Here is a 25,429-nt window from a genome sequence, read left to right on the forward strand (position 1 = left end):
TTGCGTGCGTGTGTGTGTGTGTGTATGTGTGTGTGTGTGTGTGTGTGTGTGTGTGTGTGTGTGTGTGTGTGTGTGTGTGTGTGTGTGTGTGTGTGTGTGTGTGTGTGTGTGTGTGTGTGTGTGTGTTTTATTGCAACAGTAACTTTTTATGTAATGTAACAAAAGCCTCATGGTAAATCTTCAAGACATATAATTTACCTCACCTCTTTGCCAGTAATTTTGCACTTTTTAAAAGATTGTGATTGTGATTGTGTGTGTGTGTGTGTGTGTGTGTGTGCGCGTGCGTGCGTGCGTGCGTGCGTGTGTGTGTTTTAATTTTAAAATGTTTAAAGTCGGTATCCACTGGCCCTGGTACAGTCTGATCACATTAATGATAATGTGCTTGTAGCAAAACAAAACAAAAAAAGTTCTTTGAGACAGGGTATTAGAAATGAGACCACAGTGTATAGTGGCGCCATACCTGCCAACTGAAAGTTGTCATTGTCGTTACAACTGTAGCTTGTACGTTGTGGCACATTGAAAATAGAGCTGTTTTGTGAATGGGTCAGCATCGGAAACAACTATACCAGACTGAGCTCCAATAGCATGTGGAAGCTGTTGTGAGAATATATATTGCTTGAATCCCCCATTTTTTTTATTACTTCATAAGTAAGATGTTCTCATTGCTCCCTTGGTTTGAAATTGTTTTTCATCAAAAGATACACGCTCAACATATTGCCAGTCTGCCACCAGGGAACACAGACAAGCAATCACACACACTTTCATTGCTATCTTTGTGTAGAATCACCAATTAGGCTAAGATGATTTTTTAGAAAAGATAGAAATGAATTACCCAGAAAACACCATCACATGCAGAGGGAGAACATCACTGTACACCGGCTGTACTGTGCCGTTGTTGTTGTTGTTGTATGTTTTGTTGAACACCATTCCATCTGTGTTTTTAACATATCCATCAAATAGTATTAATTTCTGCTGAGTTTTCAGGGGCTGATTCATATTCCAGATCATCTGAATGACTGAGCATCAAAATGGGAACGTCAAGCTCTCGTGTACCTTTGGGGAGACACTGGTGTTTACTGAGGGTGGAGTGTGTGTTGTTATTCTGCCCTGTTTAGCACACTGACAAGTGGCAGAAAATAGGCCTAAACTGAAATGCTTTTTATATGACTATGGTATAAAAGAGCAGGTTTGTGATCCTTTTGTGATTCAATCTTTCCAAAAATCACTGGCTGAAAAGAGCTGGAAATGTGATAATGTGCATTTTATTGCACTGGACAAAAAAAAAAAAGTTATATTTCAACTGACCGTTTTACTAACGACGCACCCTTGTGTGTAGTAGGCCAAGTTCATGCATAGCAGCTTATTGGTGCTGAGTTACACATACCGGTAATTAGTTTGTATTTGCAGCCCAGCTAAATGTGCACAATATCACTGTTTGGATGCTGACTCTTAAGTGTTATTAGCTCCCTACAGCATAGCACCACCAAAACTACAAGAAAACACATTTTTGTCTCATGGGAAACGCCATGTTCTGCATTAGCTCACATGGAGGATTTTACTGTAGTAGCTTTGCTGAGATTGTTGTTATTGTTTATTACGTCTGCTGTTCAACATTCTGCAAAGCATGTTGTGTTTGGATGATGCAATGCGAGCAATGATAACAAAGAGCTGCTTCACAACAGCTACGTCTCATAACATTCAGGTGTTTGTTTTTCACCTGACATAAAAAAAAAAAAAGAAAAAGAAAACTTCTGAAATGTTCCTCTCAAGACTGAAACTTTTTTCTTCTTTTTTTTAAAGTCATACCAGTCAGAGGTGCTTCAGGCGTCTCGTTGCTTTTCTCTGTGACATCATTGTGAAACGTTTTAAACAGTTTTAAAGACAACAAACGTCTGAATTGCTGCCTTTGTCTGTCTGCCTCACAGGTGTACCCCCAGTCTGTGCAAACATGGAGGCCGATGCACTCAGTCCTGGAGCACCTTCCACTGTAACTGTTCCTCCAGCGGCTACAGAGGAGCCACCTGCCACAGCTGTAAGTCTTACATCTGAAAACACTTAGAAACCTGATATAATGTGCAAACTGAGAATTGCGTCTGACAAATTGTCAAAAAAATTAAAAATAGGCACTATCCAGGCAGTGCCTTCTCCTGAACGGATGTGAAAAATCAAAGTATCTGCTAATAGATTAATTTAACACACACGATGTGATTCACATAACCGAATAACATTTTTGCTGTCTGTGATTCTATTGTGGCTGCTGTGATTAGGCACTTCCTCCGCTTCCCCCTCCAGTTTTAATTGCAGAGGTTTCTTTTTCCTATTATTTCTATTGTTCTTCTTATTGTTTTTAACCGACATGGTTGACTTTGTGATACATCAAATCCCATACTGTGATAAAATATCAAAACAAAACAAAAAAACAACAACCTTTTGTGTGTAACTCTACAATGTGTTTGTTAACCTTAATATAACAGCTGCAGACAGACACACATGCAAAACCCTAATTTAAATACTCCTGTTTTATTGGCATCAATAATTTTGTCATTCTTCATTGAACACCCACAAAAAGATCACAAACAGAAAAATCCTCATTTTAAGAGTTTTATTGTCTATCTTAGTATATCGGGTTGAACATTCCAAAAATGTGTGGCGTCTGGACATGAACATGAAGCATCACAATATTTTTCTTTATTTGGTTTCGTCAGTAATGTTGGAGGAAAGTTTTTGCCACTGAAATAAAAGTTAAAGCAAACATGTCAATAAAAGATGCCATGATGAAATCCACATTTGACGTACATTTAGCTCTAGAAGGAGATCTCCATGGTTATCATTCGTGGTCCCAATGAAATATTGATAAGTTGATTTCAACAGTTCCATGAGTGGTTTCTTACTTGATGCAAGGCAGTGGTAAGTGCTTTTGTGTCTTTCTTGCTAAAATTGTTTGCTGTCCTGTAAAGCCTAAGTCAATTTACTGGAAGATGGTAAAACCGATGATCTTGAGCATTACGTACATATTTACTGCTTTGAAGCCTCACTAACTGGCTGCTAAAGAGCCACAATCAAAATCTAAATGATTGTCATATTTATCTATATTACTGTGTATTATTGCATCAACGATCGATCCTGACCCACTCACCGCCCTTCTCAGAGTCCCGCCATACAGTAACATGACTATTGCCTCGAAACAAGTCCTAACCTTCAGGACTTTACTCGCCAAAAGGCTCATCTTCATGATACATCCGCTCCTTCCTACACATAATGGATGGTTACTTGAAATCTTCAATTGCATCAAGCTTGAGCAGATCCAATTCTCCCTTTAGGGTTCCTTTATAACTTTCAACAAAATTTGGTAACATTTTATTGATTACATCAACTCATTCAGCTTTGTTAGAGAATCTGACAACGAACTGAGCTGACGGTGATTAATTAGACCCCCAACCCCCTCCCCCGTATGTATGAGTGTCTGTGTGATGTTTGTCTGAAGGATATGGATGTTTTTGTTTTGTTTTGGGGTTTTTTCCACTTATTTATTAACTCTTCAATGTTTTTTTCCCATCTTTTTTTTAACTTTTTTTGTAACTAACCTTGTCTTGTTATGCTTGTTTTCTTTTTTTGCTTGTTTGTTATTGTGTTTTTACCTTAAAAAAATAAATATATTACCACAGACCATTACAATTGACTGGTAAAACTGTACAACCAGTGGAATTTCAGTAAATAAAATGAAGAAAAAAAGCTTAAATTAATGATTGTGTTTCAGTGTTTATTGTGCATGAAATGAACACAAATAAAAAAGACAAGCTAAACATTTTAATTTGAAATTCTTCAGTAAGTGGCTTTAAATCAATTACATTCATCTTTTTTATTTTAAATTAGTGCAACTTTGATACAAAATCTTTACTCCATGACACAGTAGATATCAACATGTAGTGTCTTCATTTCAAATGTAGTTGCATTTATACTCAAAAAGTGAGCCGAGCAAGGTATTTCCTTGAAGGACTTAAGGTTGATATTCCAGACCTGTTTTCATCTTACTTCCTTTAATAACACAGAGGCTATGTGTCCCCCAACAGTTAATTTCCCTCGGTTTTTTTTTTCTGCCATTGTTTCAAAACTTTAATTAGCTGCGTTCAATCGGGAATAGACCAAACAGATTGGTGGTACTTCATTATGCTGAGTAAATTGGACTTCCATTTAAATGGAAAGTCTTAAAAGGCCTTATTGTTTACTTTGTGTATTCTGCAGATGTTCCATTCCTTATATGTATGTATGTGTGTGTGTGTGTGTGTGTGTGTGTGTGTGTGTGTGTGTGTGTGTGTGTGTGTGTGTGTGTGTGTGTGTGTGTGTGTGTGTGTGTGTGTGTGTGTGTGTGTGTGTGTGTGTGTGTGTGTGTATATATATATATCATGCAGTCTATACTCTGATGGGACAGACGATATTACGTAAAGAAGTCTCATCAAACATATAGGAGTTGTTAGAAAAATCCATATTTTATTAGAATGAAAGCAGATACTTTCAAGATATGGCTTTGTTGAGGATATGGATAAAAATGTGATGTAACAGGTTTATTTTTAGCATGATTCACCTATTACCTACAACAGGGTTCGGCAACCTTTAATGCCCAAAGAGCCATTTGGTCCCATTTCCCACTGAACACAACACCCAAAGGGCCGCAGACATTTAATTTTGACAGTCCCACAGGAAGACCATGCCAGGAGGACACTACACACAAAACCTTCTTCACTGCTGGTTGACAACTTACAACTAATAAATGTAACTACATGAACTAAGGAACAAAAACACAACGCAACACAATTATTACCAACACTACAAATCTAATATAACCCCCAATAATTACATTTAAAACACGACAAACAGAAACTCCCATAATGTATTGCAGCTATCAGCTCCTTTATCGCTACACATTAAAATGGAAGATATGTGTGGGAGATCTGGGATTTTTAGAACCATGAGTGTGAGTGGTGTGGCTTTCAATGTCCTGTAGTTGTTGTGAAAATTCACTATTATTTGCCGTCACTCAACAAGTCCGCAATGAACCTCCCGGGATTATCGGCGCTCCGCACCGCAGCAGTTTTCCTGTGAAAGGTACAGGAAGCTCCCAGCTTCAGATACCAGTTGAGCCGCAATTCTACGTTCTTCATTGTTGCGTAATGACGTTACATCGCTGCGTCGTTCACGACCCGCCTACATTTTACCACTCTTTGTAGCAGGACTGCGCTCTGGGTGGCTTTGCCTCCTTACGTCCCTCCGGGATGAACTGCAGTGGGACCGAGGCTCAAAGAGCCGCAGTGGAGGGACCAAAGAGCCGCGGGTTGCCCCTGACCTGCAATGTATTTAGTGCGTGATTTATCAAGCAGACAAAGCACAAATTAATCGTTAACATGCATTCTCCTCCAAATGTGTTTGGTGGATCAGAATCTAAATAATCTTTTAGTTTACAAAAAGACTGTTTTGCACACAGAATGAGCTTCAAAACTTGTGATGTTTTAAGTTACACATTACCAGCAACCCTGGGAAGACTTGCAGATTAGTTTTCACCAAATTTGACAGGCTGCACTTTAACAAAGCAGAAATGAAGTGTCACTTTATCCACTGAGGGAAAGCTGAGGAAAGAACAAAGGGAAGGCATCCTGCTGCAGATGAAAGCTGCAATTTTCTCCTACTTCTCACTTCAAAGAGCATGCATCCTGCTCTCAGTACAGACACGGTGAACATATTTCTACTTATTTCTATTTGTAGCCAGAAAAAACAAAAAAACAAAAAAAACAGTGCTTTTCCAGGAAGACCATGCAAACTCTAAAACATTACCAATAAATTACAGATTGTGTTGTACAGGTGACTACATTTAAGGTTACATTAACATACCTCTCGCTTTTTTTAGATAATTTATCAATCTATTTTCAATACGTTATCAGACGAAATTACAAACCATGAAGTGTAGAAGGTTGAAATCAAGAAGCAAGGACTCGTGCCAGAAAGAAAGGGAAAGATAAAGAGGCAGTCAGGATAAGAGTAAGACGGAGGTTGAAAGCATATCAGAAAAAGAGTGAATCCTCAGGCAGACTGTTCTTTCCACATAAATGGATTTAAACTTCGAGACTGCCTACAGTATTTTAGGTGCGTCAAATTAGAAATTAAAAAGATGGTGGCTATGATGATTCTGCCAAGCTTTATATGAATATATCTATGCTCTGGTGGTCTGATAAGTAAGTTCACATTCACAACCACACATACTGTACACCTTTTTGTTGTTTTCATTTTATGTGGGTCATCCTGTACTTGAACTGCATCAAGAAAAAAGTTGAGATGAAAAAAAGCTTTTGCGCTGCGTGGAAACCTTCCTTTGCTGCTCCAAAGCATAGATGATATAACGAGACTGCTTGATGTGATTTCTTCCCACCTATTTGGTTGCACAGAAGAAGTACTTTTACACAGCATGATTGATTAGTAAACGTTTGAAAATGGTGAGTTGCTTTCGGGTTTTTTATTTTCTTATATTGGCAACTTTATATAAACATAATTCTGGTATAACTACCTACATTTTTACCTTTATTATTGGGCGTATTTATTCCTATTGACTTTTTTTATTGCATTGGGAAGTGAAGATGATGACAGCTCTTTCATCAGTATACAAAGCACTTTGGGTTGATTGATTGATTGATTGATTGATTGATTGATTGTTTATTGTGCTTTTTTTCCCAGCAATGTATGAGAAGTCCTGTGAGGCCTACAAACACAAAGGCAACACATCAGGAAACTTTTATATTGACGTGGATGGAAGTGGACCAATTAAACCTCAACTTATTTATTGTAACATGACAGGTGAGGTGCACACTGACACTCACATTTTGTATTGTATCACTGATTAGCCAGACGAAGGTCTGCCTTAACATTATGACCACTAAAACGTGAAGTGAATAACTATTTCTTTGTTATGGCTCGTCATTGTGTGGGTGGACATTTTCTCCTCAAAGTATTTGAATGGAAAGCAATGAAATGAACAAGAGTTTTTGAACAGTATTTGGGAGTTTGTCAAGGGCCAGTCATTGACTGCTTCAGAGCATCTTGTAAACTATCAAGGTGTCAGAATGCACGATGCTTTAGGCCTGTATTGACGTGGTCATGGTGCTACAAGCTGATTGTTGCATGTTACAGTTTAAAAGATCATTCTATATTCCCCGAATCCTTTTCTCTGGCTGTAGAGGGCAGCACATGGATGGTGATCCAGCACAACAACACTGAGTTGACCACTGTCCAGTCTTCACCTGAGATAAACCAACATGTCGCTCACTTTGACTACTCCTCCGAAGAGCAGCTGTTGGCAGCCACCATCAGTCAGTCCGAGCACTGTGAGCAGGAGCTTTCAGTCCACTGCAGGAAGTCCCGGTTATTCAACACACACGGTAAAAATAGACTGCTCTGATCTGAGTTACAGTTTGGATGAAAGTGAAGCATTTGAGTTGAATTGCAAGTACAAGAAACTGATTGTGATTGTGTGTAAGAGAGAGAGAGCGAGACAGAGAGAGACAGAGAGAGCGAGAGAGAGAGAGATACTTTTTCATCCAATAAATCTCTCATAGAGATTACAGTAATTAAAATATAGTTTATATTTCAATTGTTCATATTGTTTGATTCTGTGTCCTGTTTTCTTTTATATTTTGGATTAATTTGTACAAAATTAGATAAAAAGGGTACACAAAAGACTATTTTCAGAAAACTGGAGTTTTCCGAGAAAACAAAGTCTATCTGGTAAACAAGAAAACTGTCAATTTATTTTAATATTTGTGATCCGAGGAGAGTAATCTCTTGTTGCCTGTGTGGATTTTTCACGCAAACAGAAATAATATTTTGACGAAGTGCAGCTGCAATTGTGCTGAAGTTGTTGATGGTTGACAGACACAAGCAGAAAAGGAAGAGAAGTTAGAAGAGGTTAGCGGCCCCATTTTTAGGAAATAAAGATGACACATTTCTTTCAGTAATTGTATATTCATGTTAAACTTTGTCATACCTAATTTTCAAAACCAATTTTGAAAATCCGATTTGTTTCAGAGGAAAGCACATCCCAGTCAGCAGGAAATGATTGACCATGTTTCTGCATGTTTTCAGAGGGCGCTCCATTTAGCTGGTGGGTTGGAGGCCCGGGTGGAGGTCAGGTTCAGACATACTGGGGTGGAGCTCTGCCAGGCAGTCGACGGTGTTCCTGTGGTCTCCACGACAACTGTCTGGATCCAAGTCACTACTGCAACTGCGACGCCGACTACGATCAATGGTACTGTTCATATGCCACGGTATTTGTTCGATAAACAGTGTTCTGAAGGTATTAGAAGATCAAGTAGGAATGGTAATTAATTTATTGTTATTCAAACACTTTTTTGAGTTCCAATCAAAGGCTAGAGGTTTTTGATATATATTTTTTTAATGTTCAGCAGTATGCAGTTCCCATATATATGAAAAAAGTAATTTCTGCATTGTGTTGACATTATAACCAGCGTTGAAACATTTTTAAATTCTCTGTTGAGCTTATGACTGAAGCATTGAGGTGAACAAGATGCATATCAAAAATCAGTAAATATGACTTTTTAAAATGTATCTATAATTGATTTGCACTGGCGTTTGTACAGGGAGGCATTTATAATGGAATATCACATGAGTCATTCAACACCCTTTGATTTGACGAAGATGGATCTTGAGGCAGAGAAACACAATTTTTTAATTGTCTTTGTAAAGCATCTGTTGGCATTTATGTTGCATGAAACTCAGAATCTGCCTCGTGACGCTTAATAAGGTTGTTATTGTCACAAAGGTCATTGCATGGGATGTATGCACTTGCAAAATGGACATCAATTTTGATTTCAGATAATCTGCTAAATGAATAGTGATTGTTGGAGGCTATCAATACGACTTTACAGAATGCAACACTGGATGGTTGGCTCCTCTTCCACTTTGGTCTGAACAGAAATATTACAAGTATTTGATGGATTGCCATATTTAAGATTAAAAAAAAAAAAGATGAAGAATGATCATCTTCAGCGAATCGGTTTTGAGTTCAACGTGCAATAAAGTCAAATGCTAATGTTTTTTTTTCTGTTTTCCATTGTGAAAGAGAAAAAAAATCTGAGTCTTTGTGTGATAGGTTCTGTAAGACATCTGTTGCTTCTCTCAGTGATTTGATGACAGAGTTGTTTACCGTACTCCGTCATACTGCACTGGAAGGAGCAATGAGATTTAGGACAAGTCCCAACATGGTGACAACATCCTTCTTTATGTTTTATCCCTATCTCGTTAATCCATGCATGAAGGAAATCAGTATTTAGGTCACTTTCCCAATACACCGACCACTCCTACCACTTTCCTTTATTCCAACTAATCGTGCCATTGACAGCATAGCCAGGAGTCTTATTTTCTTATCTATAAATATGTATGAGTCTCCCTCTTGTTCTTAGACTTTTGCCAACTATCAGCATGCCATCAGGCTCAGTTGCTGGCTGCAGGAAAAGTCCTCAATTTATTTTCAAAATTAGAACCAGCAGAAGAAGACTTCTGGATTCAGAACTAAAACAGTATGTTGAAAATACAGATCAGTGCGTAAACACACATTTGTGCATTACCGTTGCTCAGATATGTCAGGTCGGCTAAAATGTCCTTCACCATGAGTAAAACCTCAACTTTCAGTGTCCATCAAATAAAATGCGTCATGCATGTACATAGTTGAGACCTGGTGGAAGAGTGTAATGTCTCTTCGTCATAATGTCAAACAGTTTGGTTTGAATGCTGGTAAACATCATAGACATCATAGACATACCTTCAGTATAGTCAGGAGGAGTGGGATAAGGATTCAGGGGATATTCTCTAGTGAAGACAAATCCTCAAGTAATGATTTTAACTTGATTTAGATTAATAATTTATCTGCAGTTGATCTAATATCAAATTGATCTGAAATAGTCCTACAATGAAGACTGATTCCCATTTTCAGCAATTCTCAAGATTTTTTTGAGGAATAAATAATTTGTTGACTTATAAAAAAAATAAAACTACCCATATCCTGGATGACCCGAAATTGTTCTAGTGTCGTGGCGCATAATAACCTGTTATTACATTCAGAACCAACAGCAGCTATTATTATTCTTGAAAGTGTAATCAGAGAAATATAGACATTAGAAAATAACAGCTTGTTTTTCTGACTGATCACAAGTTACATCGCTCTTTTGTTGATGCATTTTTTTTACTTAAGTGTTCAATATCATATTTTATATTCAGTAGACTGTTTTGTCCAGCTGATACAATAGCAGCATTTATTTTACTTATTACTCAAGCTTTGTGTACAAGCCATTAAATGTTAAACAATTTGTTGAATATGTTTAACAATATATCTTAATTTTGACTTTTGCAGTGTTGCGTAGTGTCTCCATCCATTTTCTTGATTAGGATTTTTTTTTCATTATAACTAAACGTCATAAATTAATGACTAAAGTCCTAAATTGATTCCTGAAAACATGTTGCTTTATATTTTTCTCCTTACTTCCATTATTCCAACACCATTGTTCCATGATCAATGGAACAATCTTTTTCTCTCCCTTTGTTTTCCCTCACTGTCTATCGTTATTCCTTTTCTGTTCTCTTCTCTTTTTTTGTCCCCGTCCTTCTCTTCCACCTCAGGACTGACGATTCCGGCCTGCTCACCCATAAGGACACCCTTCCAGTCAGATCTCTGGTACTCGGTGATATCCAGCGACCCGGGTCACAAGCAGCCTTCAGGGTGGGGCCACTCCGTTGCCATGGAGACAGTAAGTGTTTTTCGCTGGACTTTTGTTTGACGGTGCTGTGGTTTCATGTTCACTGCAGTTATTTCTGCATCTGTATTCGATATACAGCACATTAGGCTTGTTTTAATTACACTTTATTGAAGCAACAGGTTATTATCCAGCTGAGCATTGACCTGAATTATAAGGATCTCTGTACAGCCTTCTGTCTGCCATTCATCTTATTAATGGGAAATAAAGGTTTGACTATATTACACATACTGATTGCCCGGCCACTTGTTGAAATATGACTCCCTGTATCCTCTTTAATCACAGCTGCTAATGAAAATATATTTAATAAATTGGTGAAAGTAATATATTCAACCTTATTTTAATCCCTTTTAATTCCTGCATTCAGTTTAACAAATTGTATAAATGCCTTGTAAGATAAATCAGCATTAATGAGATACTATAACTGAAGTTATGCTTTTGTTCCTACCTAATTAGCCGAACAGTTGGTTCATTTGTTTACGACACAATTTTCATTTCACAGCCAAACTTAATGAGGTTTCTTTTAATAAGCTTTGTTCCAGAGTGACATATCGCATTTCTGGATAAAAGTTTTGCTCCGTTTTGTTTTATAAAAAAAAAAAAAAAAGATGTGATGAAATTCGAGTGACTTAATGAGTTGTTTGTCTTGCAGAAAACTTCTGGAACGCTGCTTTTTTTGACAAAGAAACATCCTACCTTCACTTCCCCACATTTCATGGAGAGTTGAATGCAGACATCTCCTTCCTATTTAAAACAACATCCTTCTCTGGGGTCTTCTTGGAAAATCTGGGAATGAAGGACTTCATCCGGATTGAGCTCAGCTGTAAGTGAGAAATGAGGAATGTTTTTTGTCATGATTATAAAAACGTGTGTGTGTTACCTGTGAAGTGAAAATGCAACATTAAGAGTCATGAATGAACTGTTGGACCTTATTAAAAAGGTCCAAGCTGATTAATGCAGGACATTTTTATCTGCTCAGTTTGAGTGGTTAAAGCTTCCAACAGCAATTGGAACAGTTTGCAACTTATACAAGTTAAACTTTGAGGCCTTACTGTGGTGAAAATGAGCCCCTCAAATATGACAGAGCTTTGAGTGCAACTCAACCAACTGCACAGGCATATTATTTCTGCAAGAGTTTGTATAGCTCTCACAGACAGAATTTCTCTCCTCGCACGATCAATATTGTGTCCCGCAAGAAGAAAATCTGCTGAAGGAGCACATACCTTTTGTCACCACTGTCCTTCACATGAAACCTTCACCTGTTTGTTCGTGAGTAGTTTTTCCTTTTTGGCAGTGAGATGGTAGAGGCAGGCATCACTGCATCTTCACATATAATTAGTTAAAGTCCCATCAGTTGTGATTGGCTGTTGCCTTTGTGTATATCCTCTACTGGAGGTGTGAGATTTTGAGGGTTCTAGGAAGTGTCTGAGCTGCTCCCAACGACTGACCTCTTCTGGACTGAAGCTTCAGTTATTGTTGCTGGGATGTTGCTGTCAGCTGGTACTGACACATCTATCATTACCCTCGTCTGTCAACCACCACGATGTCCAGTTGGTTCGCCAGCAGCTGTTTGTCCGTCTGGAGGCAAACGTTCCTCAGGATCATGACCCTGTTGTTCTCAACCACCTTTGGCTTGGAACCAAATTTTAAACAATATGTGGGTAATTGACTAGGCATGCTGGCTCTCCCCTGCTGCAGCATTTTATTGATCTCTAGTTGTGATAGGAGTCGGCATTTGTGGATGTTTGTGGATATTATTTGATTAGATTTTCATAAATAAATTATAATAAGCTATTTTTCATCTACGCTCTCTTTGGGGTGTTAATGTGAAAATAAAATGTTCTGCATACAGGGTACATAGAGTTATATATTGTATTAAAAACCTTTACTTTATTTTTGCATAGCATTTTTTTAATAACTGAAGGAGGATGGGTGGTATTCAACACTTTTGTACTATCCTACTGCTCCTTAAATATGTTTGTATGTTGCTGAGCAGTGATAACTGGAGTGTGCTTCTGCACGTTCTGCACATATTCAGCGGATTTTCCCCTCACAGAATACAACACTGCTTGAACAGAGAAATTCTGGGTGGTAATACTGTGAACGCTCTCACAAAGGTATTATGGGTGCGACTGATTGAGTTCCGTATTTGGCTCTCATTTGCATTTTTACATTTTGGCAGGGATTTGCAGCCACACTTCGGAGAGGCTGATATTGTTGAGTAAGAAGCTAGTTAGAGGATATTTCCATCAGAACAATCTTCCCTCGGGCTGCGAATGTTTTGACAAAGTGATGAACAAAACCTGTGTTTGTACTTTACAGTATTTCAGGAGAATTGTGTGACCATGATCAGCACTGACTGATCAAACACGCCACATCTTGCACAGTCCCATTCATCAAAACAGCTATTTAAGTGTTTGGTATGATGAGAGGGATATTTTCTCTTTTTAGGATATATAAAGACAAAAACATGATCAGAGGAAGAGATAAAGATCATAAATGAGATGTTGGCAAAGATGAACAAGAAAGAAGTCCCAAAAGTTGGAGGATGGATTCAAAGTTGCAGCAGGAACTACGTGAATAACAAAAAAAAGATTAGTTATGTTCCAAATAAAGGCAACAGGTTGTGTGCAGGTTGCAGGTTGTGTCCTCATCACCATGACTCTGGTGATGAGGACTTCATTCCTTTTGCAACATGTAGGATAAGTAGTAAAAATGTACAAATTAAATAAATGACACTAAAACTGGGAAAGATGAGAGCAGCAGCATTCTGTACAATCTGGAGGCGACCAATGGAAGCCATACTACCCCCCACCTCGAAGTCATTGCAATAGTCCATCTGACTGGTGGATGCCATGGGAGCACGGACTGCCATTTAAAGGTGTTGCCTTGAGAGCAGAAGCTTTATTTTGTCCAGCTGCTTCAGCTAGAAATAATTGGACTTTACAAATACCCTGGTATGGGTGACAAGCTTTTGGTCCAGATCCATTCCAACACCAACATTTGGGATGACTGGCTTTGAAAAGTGAGCCAAGTAACCCAGATCTATAGGGTGGGTCCCAGTAGTGTCACCTCAAACCATCACTTTGGTCTTATTTTTATTGAAGTTTAAAAAGGTCAGTGCCCTCCACGCCTTTAGTTCAACAAGACACTTGTTATATTGAATGAAATGATATGTCTATGGAGAATGGAGCCAAGAGGGAGCAGGTACAACGTGAAGAAAAGAGGGCCTAACACTGAGTCTTGTGGCACCCCGCACTAGAAGGACATACAGGAGGATACGTAGTCACCAAGGTTGACACAGAAGATTTGGTCTACCAATTAGGACCAAGGGACCGAGGACCTAAACCACTTCAGTGTTATGGACCTGTTCATGAAAATATTATGATCCACTGTGTCAAAAACAAAGGTTAAAACTGAAAGCAAAAGAACAACAGAATTGTCACAGTAGCTAAAAGGACATCATTAAACACTATTAAAAGTGCTGATTCGGTACAATGGAGAGATTAAAACCACATTAGAAAACCTCAAAGATATTCTGCTCCTCCAGGAAGGCCATCAGTTGACAGTGGACTACCTTTTCAAGTATTTTTGAGAGAGATTAAATCAGTCCTCACAGCAACACAGCTTATTCTCCCTCGTCATAATTTGTGACGAATTATGTTTTGTTCTGACACAGATGTCAACAAACTGTTTGTACCTCATCTTAATGTTGAGCCTCGGCACATTTGCATTACTGTGATGGATGAATGGTCACCATGTGGCCTTCAGCTCACCTCCACTATTATAGGTTAAGTGTGGAGCCTATTAGTGTTGCGTAAATGCTGTGAAGATTAATGACTGTTATTATTATAAGTGAGTACTTACAGTGCCTGTGGTAACAAGAAAGGGCACCTGTTTGGTTTTAATTCCATCCGATGACATTCAGTTCTTATCAAGTCTTACAGTATTAGGCTTTGTGAAGACAGACGGACAAATGGACGGACAGACAGAAACAGAGGACTCATGAAGACAATAGGCGTTTTATAATTTTGAGAATGATATAAAGAAAAAAAACACCCCCATTACTCACTCATATATCATGCCACAAATCAAACTGGTAGGAGGTAAGGAGGGTTGCAGCGTCAATACAAGCCATTATATAACCAATGTGTGGTGTCAAAGCATCAAACAAAGCAGATTCCATCCTGCCAGATCGAGAGGGTTAGCCTTCTTATGAGTTGGATGCCCGTGGTCATACTTACAGTACTCTAAGTATGTCATGTACTCAAATTACAAAACACACAAACATCTGGTAATTCACATTAAGAGGAGAACTGGCTCATATTCTTCCCATCATGTCATTCATGTACCTTATAAACACTGATTCAACTGCTGCTGAAGTAAAATCAATAAAGTTTCAGGCTCTGAAATGTATTTTATATATAAATGTTAAAAGCAGCTCTTGGAAATTACCCCTACAGTATGTTCTTCAAGCCTATTTTCAACATATTTCTTTCTAAGCAGATGTGCTTAAATGTTTGGCTGCTCTGGAGCTGCATCAGTAGAGACATCTGATTTATAGCCCAGTGAGTTAAAACACTTTACCTGCAGTTCAGCCTCATCTCCTATGGTTAAGTCTGTCTCTCCTGTCCTTTCTATCAAGTTGTGTATAATTATTTTTCTCCTATCGTGTCTGTTCTTTTGCCTATGCTAATATTTGATTGAAATATTGAAGACAAATACAAAAGTAAAATCCTCGTATAATTATAAATACTCAACCAAAGTCTTCATATCTTACAATGATTATGCATACTACGTGTTTGTATTTGTAAATAATATGGCACATACATATTTATTCTACACAATGTTAAAGTAGATTTGACAAAATATATAAAACTGTGAAAAATCAGAAATGCCAGAGAAAGCCACTGAAGGCGTGCAGGGGAGTTTATTAATAGGAATATCAATGAATAGCACAAAAGCAATAAAGCCTGTGAAGAATATAACACAGGATCTCTTGAAGTTTCCCGTTCATTTCCAGTCTTTCATGACCACAAGCATGAGGTGACTATTTCAAAGTCATTTTGAATTTATTGGCCATGCATGGCCGACTGACACTGGGATAATATAAGATATTGCTCTTACCCAATATATGCACCATTGGCCATATAATTTCAACTGTGTTTCCTGTCTCTGTTCATTTGGACAAGTCAGTTGAGGTAAATAAAGGCAAAATAAGTTGGCACCAGCAGTTTCACTGGTTGAATATGGTATCAAATAAAAATAAAAATAACATTTCTTGCAAATATATGTATCCTGTTAAGTTTAGTTGACATTTATAGTAAATGAAAACCTTAGTCATATTCAACTTGCACTATATTTTTCCATTGACTTTAGGTTTAACTTTCCAAACAGAAATATTAATTTTTTTTAATTTGTTTTGGTACTGATCGTAAATCTTTGCCATTTTATTCCTACCTTCTCTTTGCTGACAGGATTTGGCATGCATTCTTCTTAAAGCCACAACTCATAAGACCATTTATTGTTTCCAGACAATCCACAAGCTCCCAGAAAGCAAAGACATAAATAATCTACAGTGTATATTTGTCATAACAATGATTCCCAGAACTGAAATACACCATTCAATCACAGAATTAAAAGATTCAAGGAGCATTACAGCAATCATTCAATCCACAAGCTGAAAGTCAGCGTTAGTACAGCGATGGTCATCAGAGGTGGTGTGTGGTCACTAAGTGGGCTTCAAGCCATAATTTCCTGTTTGTGTTTTCTCCTATTTGGTGACTTGTCTGCTCAGCTTCCTCACAAGTTGTGTTCTCCTTCGACGTGGGTAACGGCCCACTGGAGGTGCGAGTTCAGACCAGCGCTCCTCTGAACGATGACCGGTGGCACAGCGTGCGAGCGGAGCGAAATGTGAAGGAAGCGCTGCTCCGCGTTGACGATTTCCCCGCCGCCACTCAGGAGGCCCCCATCGACGGACTTGTTCATCTGCAGCTCAATAGCCAGTTATTCATAGGTGAGGAGCAAGAGGCCATATTTGTGTTTTTATGTGCTTGTCTTTATTGTCTACAAATTCTTTGACACGATTTATAAGAGCCTACGTTTGTGTTATATTGACTTAGAATGTGATTGGTATAAGGTTACTTAGATTATGAATTTAGGTTGTAACGTGTTTGGATCAGTGTGGTAAGTGTAAGTAGTATATGTCATTATATCATCAACAAGGGTATCTTCTGTTGCCCCCCCACCACACCCTACTCTCCTCTCTCTCTTCTTTCTGTCACTTTGACCGTTCCCACCCCGGTCGTGTCTGGCAGCCATGCTAACTTCCAATAAAGCAACAGGAGATTCTAAATCTCTTCTTGTTGCAGGAGCAAAAACTGTTCTGACACTGAAAGGCTCTCAATCACGTCATATTGATTGCCTAAGCTGCCGGAAAGGACAAGGGGAAAGAAAAGCATATAGATTATGAACTTTCTCATCAGACCTATTATGCTTGAGTATTACCCTGATTAGCTGCTAATTGGTATCATTGTTCCTAGTGCTCAGCCCCTCTTGCTCTCCACAGCAGTCACACACTGACGAGCAACATGTATATGTATCGGCAAGATTAGAATTAGATTTGAATTGAAAATCCAAAACTTTTTTAACAACTTCTGCACACGTTGCCATGGAGTTCTTGAAGAACAATGCACAGCTGCATACGCTGCCTGATAACAGCAACACTTGTGCTCAGAGTTCTCTATAACCCTGAAGTGCTCCAAAAGTAGCAAGTAATGTTCGCACGGGCTGCTGATTGGGCTGTATTGAGAGAAATGTCTGCTGTACTGTTTGAAGTAAATGCAGAGCCTTGGGTTTTTCTACAATGAACAGTAATTACCTTTGATAGATAACAGTGAAGTGGAGTGTGTCGATAGGGTGAGGCTTGTGTGTGTGTGTGTGTGTGTGTGTGTGTGTGTGTGTGTGTGTGTGTGTGTGTGTGTGTGTGTGTGTGTGTGTGTGTGTGTGTGTGTGTGTGTGTGTGTGTGTGTGTGTGTGTGTGTGTGTCTGTTACGAACTTAACAGGGCCATTACAACATTTGACCTCTCAGCAGTTTTACACCTTTGACATTTTGAATTGAGGACAACCATGCACCTTCTGCTGTTAGATGTTGTTCAGAAAATAACATGAAATACCTATTAAAACTTGCAGCATGGTTCACCTTGTACCAGATGGTGTTTAACTCCCAATTATGATAAGTAGTTGAAGCTCACCTGAATATTTTAAAAGATGACTCGACTGACTTTTATACCATTTAAAGTCAAAGGATAAGAAAAATATTTTAAAGTGAACAAATCACAAAGGATCCCAAAACCAGCTGCTCTGCTGTTTTGTTGTCTGTCTATAATTTTACAACTTCACAACCTTGGGACTTCTTCTACTGATGAGAACACATTTGTTGTTTTTTTGTTACTAAAAATAAACCACAGCATCCATGTTTGTGGAAATATAATCTATATGAGGGTTTAAATTTCATTTAGCTATAAGTGACAAAAAAAGCAGACATTTCAGGGTCAAATGGCCAAAGATGAGTATATTGTACTGTAGTGAGTGAAACTAGCAGATACTGTAGGGCTATGATGAGTTCTATGTGAAGCTGGACAGAAAAAAGATGAATGTTCGATTGTTTCACTCGGTCCTATGACAGCTGTAAGAATTTAACCTTCCCTGAACAGCTAAATAGAAGAGATTGTGAATAAGAATTTTCTGGTTAGTGTTCACAGCAAACACGTTTGAATTAGCTTTTATATAAAGTCTTAGAGCTTGACAAAGGCTTGATTTACAGCAGAACACCACTGTTTGGCTGCCTCTGTTGCCTTTCTGCAGACATATTGTTAATCCATAATGTCAACAGCATGCTCTCTGTGAAATCACAACTCGACATACAGCAAAAACATCTATATCACAGTGAATTGTGATCTGTAACAAAAATGTCCTTGCATACGTTCGTGTGTGCTTTTGAAGTCACATCTATTCCTGAGTCAGTGTATAGCAAACAAGAAAAGTAACATTTGCCAAACAAACACTTTTCATCTGCGCCACAGCCGTATTATTTAACGCATTATCAAACCGCCATGAAAACTGTGAATCCATCACAATCTAACAGTATAAGGGTGTGTAGACAGGAGCCATCTCTTTGTAATTGTTATGGATAGACAAAAAGTTGCTGATATAGTCTAACCGAGAATCATTTTTTTTCTTAGTTTTTTTCTTAATGAGACAGAAGAAGCTTAAAATGAAGACTTAAGCAAATAAAACACACTTCCCCCACTATTCTGTCACGACTGGCTGAGGGAAGTGACAGTTGAAATAGGACTAAATCAAGCTCTGAAGAGGACAGTATCATGAAAGTAGTTTAGAAATACTTCACCTTTGTCTCTCAAAGGTTCAGAGACTTTATGTTTTGAAAGTGGATTCTGGGATTTTACTTTATTTATTTATCAGCTCTGAGTATGGAAGTGCTCCCTCCATTTTTTTATAGATATGAAATATAGTATGTTCTAAGAATGCATGTGTTACACAGTGTTTATGATTTCTAATTATCGGTACATGAGATGGTACAGAAACTGAATAGATTATTTTCTATTAGGCCACGTTTACTGATAATAGAAATGTGCTGGACACAATACAGTAAGTACATAAGAGCCTTGCTTATACCATCCACACAGAAATCACGGGAGAGCACAAGGTAAGAACACAAGGTCAACAATTTATTAAAAAAAAGAAACGCTGACAAGTGAGATGAATATACAGCCAGGTAAAGAGGAAAACTGGCAATAAAGACATATTTTCATTTCACTAGCAGATCATCCATCCATTGCTCTTGTTCATCAGTTTTATGTATGTCAAGGCTGTATATTAAAATGTCTGAATATTGAAATGCTTTTAAAGCCAACAGATTAAAGTACATCAAATGGGCACTTTAATCTATTTACAGAAAACAACACTCAGAAACCTGAAGGTGGAAACACAAATATAGAGAGCAGCCAAAATCATTCCAGTGCTTAATGCTATCTCACGCCTTTGACACATAAGTCCTGGCTTTTGGAAAGAGAAATATGTTGTTGGGTTGACTCAGGGAGGAAGGCACATCCATCATTATTAATTCATGACTGTGAGATGACAGAAAAGAAAGAAAATCATTGTTGGACACAATAAAACCACGGCAAAGAAATTATTTGTTGGCAAGTCGTCTCAACACAGAACAAAGAGAAAGGAGTTGGTTCAACAAGGACTCAAGCTGAAAGATTTATGTAGTTTTGACGTGGATGGTGACTGTACAGAATGTTGGGACACACAATCCTCTCAGTTGCTGTGACAAGAAAGCATGAAAAGAAAGAGCCCATAAAGAAAGCAGGTTTGCATAACCTAACAAGAGCTTCCACTTAGAGATTGTTGCTGCTCACAATAAGTGCAAATCCAGAAATTATTAAATGCTTCCACTCCATGTCATACTGCATTTTATTTTCCTTTGAACTCCTGTACAGCTCCTGGTGGTTAAGTTATTTTGCTTCTTTCTGTCAGTGGTGGTGGTGTCATTGGTTCATACAAAGTGCAAAGTAATTTGGTCTTTTGTTTGGGGGGGTTGCATTTTAGCTTTAAAATGACTCATTTCTACTGTCGTCATTTTAAAGCTTTTAATCTTCAATTCAGTGTCAGGTCAACTGTATGGCATGGCTGACCTGTAACCTGTCTGTAAAACAATTATTGACCATTTTCTAGCATGGTCTAATAAAGGTGCAGCATTGCACAACAACACCTATTGGCATAACCAGCTCCAAGTGTTCTTGTTTTTTCCCCTCTATCCTCTATCACAAAAGTTGGTATATTTGTTATTATTTCTCTTCACAGATGGGGGCAGTTATGGCTCGCTTGGAAGAGCAGGTTCTATTCTAATCAAAGATTGGTGGTTTCATCACCCCATCCGGACCATTTGCTGTGTGTATGCACTTTCTTCAGCACAAAATGGAACCCGATGTCGAACCAGAAATTTAAGTGGATCTAATGCAAGGTTGCCAGCAGTTATAGTGCATTGAGTGGTGCATTGTGGCATCTAAAAGGTCAATTTTTTATAACATTTGCAAAGCAATGGACTCAATCCTGGGCAGATTTGGCTGCTCATATCACCAGATGTTGGTGAGACACTAGCAAGATCACTCTTTCAGCCCCTTTCACCAACTGAAGTATAAAATATTTCTGTCATTTGAAAAATCCCTTATGTGGCTCCTAACAATCTGATATCCAGAAATAGATTTGTATACTAAACGAAGGCAGCTAACAATTTCAGGAGATAGTGTTAAATCATACTTACTGGCTGGACACATAAAATAGATTATAACAAAAATGTGCATTTTCATTCAGAATTCAATTGTACATACCTCTTGTTTTCCGTCCTACTTTGAGCAGTAATTATCTCATAAAATATTTTCTGAAATAGCCATAGAAATAAAAGGTTTGCTTTTCAAGTTTCACTCTGTGTAGATATAATATCACTAAGAACATAATTTTTTTTCTCCACAGTTTTGTTATTCTTGCTGCAATAGGAATTCGAGCCCCACATATGTTACTAAATCTTTGGTATCACAAGCAGCTCTAGCGGAATAATTCAAACCGTTCCAAACTCATACTTGAATATGATATTTTCCATGTTTAATTATCTAGTAAAAGAAAAATTATTTTCTTTTTACCTGTTGGCAAATAAAGAGTGAACAACAAATACCAGCTGGCTCATCAGCCAAGCACTTAACCAATTAGAAGGGGCACTCGGTGGAGCCCATACCTTCGCCAACACCACATTTGTCTGTGGAACTGAGTTAGCATTGCCAGCATGTTAGCCCTTAGCTAGCATCACTAATAGCAACATCGCCGTGCGAAACACTGAGCAGGGCCACACAGAAAAACCACTACCGGAGTCAATGTGTTTCTGAGTGTTTCTGGATACTTACCGAACCGAGATGTTCGCTACGAGCTCCAGAGAGGAGTTAACACAGCAGCTTCCTTCATGCAGCCTTGACTGAAAGCTCACTGCGGGGCTCCAGTTTGTCCACAACAATATACATATCTTACCTCTCCAAGAGCTATTCGATCCCAAAATCTCAAGGCTTGGTCCTTAGATGATGACAACTCATCCCTGAAGATTTTATGGAATTTGGGTCAGTAGTTTTTGCAAAAAGTTGGGAACATACATACCTACACACATACAAACCAATAAATTCCTGCAGGTAAAAACACAACCTTCTCCTCAACGTTCGTGACGAAGGTAACAAGAACCAGACTTTGTCTCAGCCCTGCAGGCATTACCTGGTGCTGCAGTGGCAACAAGTGGCTGTCAATCGCAATTTCAGAGAGAAATGCACAAATTTGCAGTTATCCATTGATGTTTGAACACTGCTACTCTTCTCCTTTCAGCATTATTGGCTCAGGGTGGATTATAACTTGGCGTTAGGAAAATCTAAATACCCTGCATGTGACTTGCAGTCAAATAGCCTCAATACACTGATTCTCCTTATTTTTTATTTGGCAGGAGGTACTGCATCCAGACAGAAAGGCTTTTTGGGTTGCATTCGCTCTCTGCAGCTGAACGGAGTCACTCTGAACCTGGAAGAGAGGGCCAAGATAACTCCCGGGGTTCGACCTGGATGCCCGGGTCACTGCAGCAGCTACGGCACGCTGTGCCAGAATGGGGGTCATTGTGTGGAAAAGGCCAATGGTTTCTCTTGCGACTGTGGCCAGTCTGCTTTCACTGGAGCGTTCTGTCATCAAGGTACAGACACAGACACACGGGAGCCTTTCTGCCAGTAACTACACAGAGCCAGATCTGATAGCTCAAAGGGATTATCCTACAGATGGACAATGACAACTTCTTCAAAACTATTGGGTGTCACCTCAAAATGAAAATTTAAAATATTTTCTTAAAGTTGAAATAGGGACTTTAGAATTATTTGTTCCACAACAAAGTCAGTGCAAAGTGGCTACTGTAACGATGGCATTGCATCCCTTAGTAATGTAGCAAACATTCTTTTAAAATCTAATTTACACCAAGCACTAAGTGATTTGTGGCCATTGTCAACAATGTTCATGTTTCCACATCAAACGCTGCGTCGCAGACGTGTCCCAGAAGTGAATCAGTGCACCGCGCCGCTGCCAAGACACAGCAAGCCACATTAAGCTGCACAAAGGAAATCGAGCCAAGCGGAAAGTTCAATCACTAAAGTAATAGAGGATCTATTGGCTTGCATTTAGCTTCATTAATTCAATTATCATGTCAAACCTGGCTGGCAAGAAGCCTAAAGTTAATGCCTCAAAAACACATAAATCAACAAAAGATGACAAAAAACAACAGTCAAAGCCTCACTTCTGAAACCCTGCTGGTGCGGTCATGTGGCAGAACACCTGGTGTAAATTACCCCTAATTTTACACTAATTGCCCATCAGATATTGGGAGTCCCACCACGTAATGGTTGGATAATTTCATTAAAGCCACATTGCCCAATACAATCTTGAAAAGTTGAACTTTTGCTTTGCATAAAAGATTCACTGATTCACCGTGACATTCATGAAATGATCATTAAATAAACTGCTTTTTTTAATAATCCCAGAAGAAAGATAATCAAACCTTTGTCATGACTTTAACATGCTTGTGTTTCTTGGTTTATTAAGAGGAGTTTTTAAGCAGCCGTTGACCTCATCTTGATACCAAAGACCGAGATAGGCTGATGGAGTTAATATAGATAGTTAATTTTCTGTCAATGTGGTCGTTCATTTTATCTCAGAGTCTGTCGCTAAAACATACAGCTTCTTACCACTTAACAGGATTGCTTTTGGAAATAATGCAACAGTCAACGTGACACTCACGATTATTTCCCAAAAGGAGTTTATTTAATTATTCAAATGCATATATTTTTGCACCACAGTTATTATTCCACACCAAATGCAGGCAGTGGTCAAGATTAGCAGGTGTGGGGCAATCCTTCACATGCTAAACCTGAGACGTGGTTCCATCCAGTAGATTTTACATGTCATTGACCTCAAGCTACCAACTCAAAAATCAGCAGCTTTTTCTAAACAAGAAGACATTCCAGTTGGGTGTATTTGAACTTAAAATACTGAAAACCAGACAGTTCTACTGCTCACAGTTGTTACTGACTTTCCAACTTGCAGAGGCTTCAGCTGCCTTCAAGTCGACGGCATCCATCACCTACATCCTCAATGAAGCCTACGAACTGAGCAGGAACAGCAGCGCCTTGCCATCATCCATCCAGTCTGATATCACGCTGAGAGGAGAAAACATCTCCCTGAGCTTCAGGACCAGTCAGAGCCCTGCTCTGCTGCTCCATGTCAGCTCTTTTCATGGAGAATACCTAACCCTGCTCCTCAACAAACAAGGTAAAGAGACTCAAGTGGGTGTTTGTTTTGTCTTTTGTTTCATAAAAGACCAGCTTGTCTGATTTTAATTTGAAAGCCCATATCCACGTCTTGTTGTTCCGACAATTACTTCATATTATTGTCTACTTAGTCAATTCCCCATTCCCTTCATCTGGATTAGGTCTGTCATCCTACTGCCTCACAGTGTTCAAGCATGGTTTTCGGCAGCGGGCCGTCCAGCCGTCATTTGGACGGTACATTTTTGGAAAAGACGGCCAAAAAACTAGCGGACGGGTTGCTCAAAGCCGTCTACAATATGTGTATAATGACTATCACCACTTCTCTCCGTCTAATTTTGTCTAAATCTATCTTTCACCTAAATATAGAAAATTATCATCTTGAGTACGCAATTCGCAACTGACTTCCAGTTTTGCATTATGCCCAGTAACGGACAACGTGATAGGTCAATCAATGCTACGTGATATATACCTTTTGAAAGACGACCTCTGATTGGTCTGTAAGTATCTCACTCATCCTGAAAATGGTGAAGCAGAGAGGAGTTTTACTGTCCAGAATAAAAAAAGACACGACTGCATTGCTGCTTATATATAGAGTGATTGAACCAGCTCATCATTTCAAGTATCTGTGACTGTGACAGACTAAGGCCTTGGGATCGAGATATAGGTGGCATGCAGATAACAAATAAGCTCCAATGTTCAATTAAAAACTAATAAGGGGATAATAGAAACAATTTCAGAGTTCAGTCTACAGGTGCAGATAGACGCAATGTGCCAGCTACAGGGGGTTTGCACAAGTATCTGCAGTGAAGTTTGGAGTCAGGCGAGTCAGATACAGGTAGAAACCATAACTAATGAAAAGAAGCCATTACCTTAAAAGAAAAAAGACAACATTGAATCAAAGCAAAATAGGATGCATCAGCAACGTATCAGGCAGAAAAGGAAATATATCACTGTTAAGAAGCAAAATGTAGTCACATGTCACAATGTCACAATGTTCTAGTAGTCCAGAATGCATTAGAATACCATTTATCATCACATAATAGTGTGATGCATTTTTAAATGATGATTAGTTATTTATAAATGGCCATTCAAGGTGAGTGCATATGCCTGTGTCTCAAGTAATTTGAATAAATATGTGTGGAGTAGTGGTCAGTGAGTTTTTTAGCTCTTGAGAGATCACGCTTTTCATTAAGGGG

The 25,429-nt window shown here is 38.6% G+C and overlaps 1 protein-coding gene across 1 annotated transcript in view; it reads left to right on the top strand.

Annotated features, from left to right (window-relative positions):
* The window catches only part of LOC308137179 (contactin-associated protein-like 4), a gene marked incomplete at both ends in the record, with an annotated part of 104,882 nt that overhangs the window by 66,131 nt on the left and 13,322 nt on the right, over positions 1–25,429 (top strand). Inside the window, 9 exons of the mRNA XM_080505756.1 lie at positions 1,926–2,032; positions 6,721–6,840; positions 7,221–7,421; positions 8,125–8,287; positions 10,675–10,802; positions 11,461–11,631; positions 16,606–16,824; positions 22,373–22,612; positions 24,010–24,234. Of these exons, the coding sequence (XP_080361882.1) occupies positions 1,926–2,032; positions 6,721–6,840; positions 7,221–7,421; positions 8,125–8,287; positions 10,675–10,802; positions 11,461–11,631; positions 16,606–16,824; positions 22,373–22,612; positions 24,010–24,234 (1,574 nt within the window). The remainder of the gene's footprint in view (positions 1–1,925; positions 2,033–6,720; positions 6,841–7,220; positions 7,422–8,124; positions 8,288–10,674; positions 10,803–11,460; positions 11,632–16,605; positions 16,825–22,372; positions 22,613–24,009; positions 24,235–25,429) is intronic.

This window comes from Blennius ocellaris (assembly GCF_963422515.1).
Source record: "Blennius ocellaris genome assembly, chromosome: 12".
NCBI classification, from domain to species: domain Eukaryota; kingdom Metazoa; phylum Chordata; class Actinopteri; order Blenniiformes; family Blenniidae; genus Blennius; species Blennius ocellaris.